Source organism: Colobus angolensis, unplaced genomic scaffold, assembly GCF_000951035.1.
Source record: "Colobus angolensis palliatus isolate OR3802 unplaced genomic scaffold, Cang.pa_1.0 Scaffold106, whole genome shotgun sequence".
In the NCBI taxonomy this organism is placed as follows: domain Eukaryota; kingdom Metazoa; phylum Chordata; class Mammalia; order Primates; family Cercopithecidae; genus Colobus; species Colobus angolensis.
The window spans coordinates 2874255-2875518 of record NW_012111586.1 but is presented as its reverse complement, the minus strand read 5'-3'; the positions used below and the strand labels follow the sequence as shown (position 1 = coordinate 2875518).

General features: G+C 65.7%; 1 protein-coding gene across 1 annotated transcript in view; it reads right to left on the bottom strand.

Annotated features, from left to right (window-relative positions):
• Positions 1–3: 3 nt before the first annotated feature.
• BTBD19 (BTB (POZ) domain containing 19) overlaps positions 4–1264 on the bottom strand; it is a 5845-nt gene continuing 4584 nt past the window's right edge. Inside the window, 4 exon segments of the mRNA XM_011946188.1 lie at positions 4–301; positions 440–565; positions 670–801; positions 875–999. Of these exon segments, the coding sequence (XP_011801578.1) occupies positions 167–301; positions 440–565; positions 670–801; positions 875–999 (518 nt within the window). The 3' untranslated portion in view covers positions 4–166.

Here is a 1264-nt window from a genome sequence, read left to right as displayed (position 1 = left end):
CCTGCACAAGAGGCTGCGCGTGGCAGACAACGGTTCTTCCGGCGCCCGGCTCACTGGGCACGCTGGGAACGGAAGCCTGCTCCGAACGCCGAGCACTTCGGGAGCTGTAGTTTGGGGCAGGCTCAACTGGGCGGGTCCAAGGCTCCCCGTGAGTCCCGGCTTTGGATCATTTAAAGGACAGGTTCAGAAAGCGGTGATGCTCCCGGGGCAGGGTGCCTCTCCGGCGGCGACACGGGGCGCCCCGGGCCTCATCCCCTCTCCGCAAGGCATGGCATTTCCACGCCTCCACAATCTGCTCCACCTGCAGAGCAAGGCCGGTCAGTGCGCAGTCCCGCAGTGGCCCCTCGCCCCGAGGACCGTGGGCCGGGCCGCTCCTGCCTCCTCCCAGCACCCTGTACCCCCTGCTGAGTGGAGCTGGGCCGGTTCCCCGCGTCCGCACCGGGATAAGTGGTTCCTGCCGGTTCTGCTCTTCCAGGGCGCTCAGCTCCGCCGGGGCCAGCAAGGCTAGTCTCAGCTCTTTAACCACCGGGGCCGCCACCTCGGCCACCGGCCTCTCCAGCACCGCCTGCGAACGCCAGCCCTGAGTCGGGCACCTGTCCTGCCACCCGCTCGCTGGGCTTGTGGCCCGCGCCTCCTTCCGTGCCCTTGCGCTCCCCCAGCCCCACTCACCGCGCCCACGCGCGCCCAGCTCCGGGCCGCGCGGACCAGTTCAGCCTCGTCCACGCAGAGCTTGTCGCTGCGGAGCAGGGGCAGCAGCGCGGCCGCTGACAGCTCCAGGAAGCCTTGGGACCTGAGGGCCTCCTGCAATCCGGCAAATGGGTCAGGGAGGAGCAGAAAGCGGTGCGTGGGGTGAGGAGTATGAAGGGAGCAGTACCTGGCTGTGGGCCTCTATGAAAGCCACGCAGCGCTCCTGCAGCGGCCCCAGGCCAAAGGTTACGGCCACCTGCGAGCAGAATGAGGGAGATCAGGTTGGAGACTGGAGAGGCCGTGTAGCCCAACCTGCTCACTGGGACCCACCACTGCAAGCCTGACCCTAGCCCTAGCTGGGGAGGCTGACAGGGGCCTCGGCCTTCCAGGAAACTAGACCCAGTGAAAGCCTGGTACACACACACACACATACACACACATATATACGTGGACTCACTGTACAACCTGCTCTTCCCTACAGGAGACCACACCGTGGCCTTCAAACCCCACCTGGGGCCTAGGCTTGGCTTTTTTTTTTTTTTTGAGACGGAGTCTCACTCTGTCGCCCAGGCTGGAG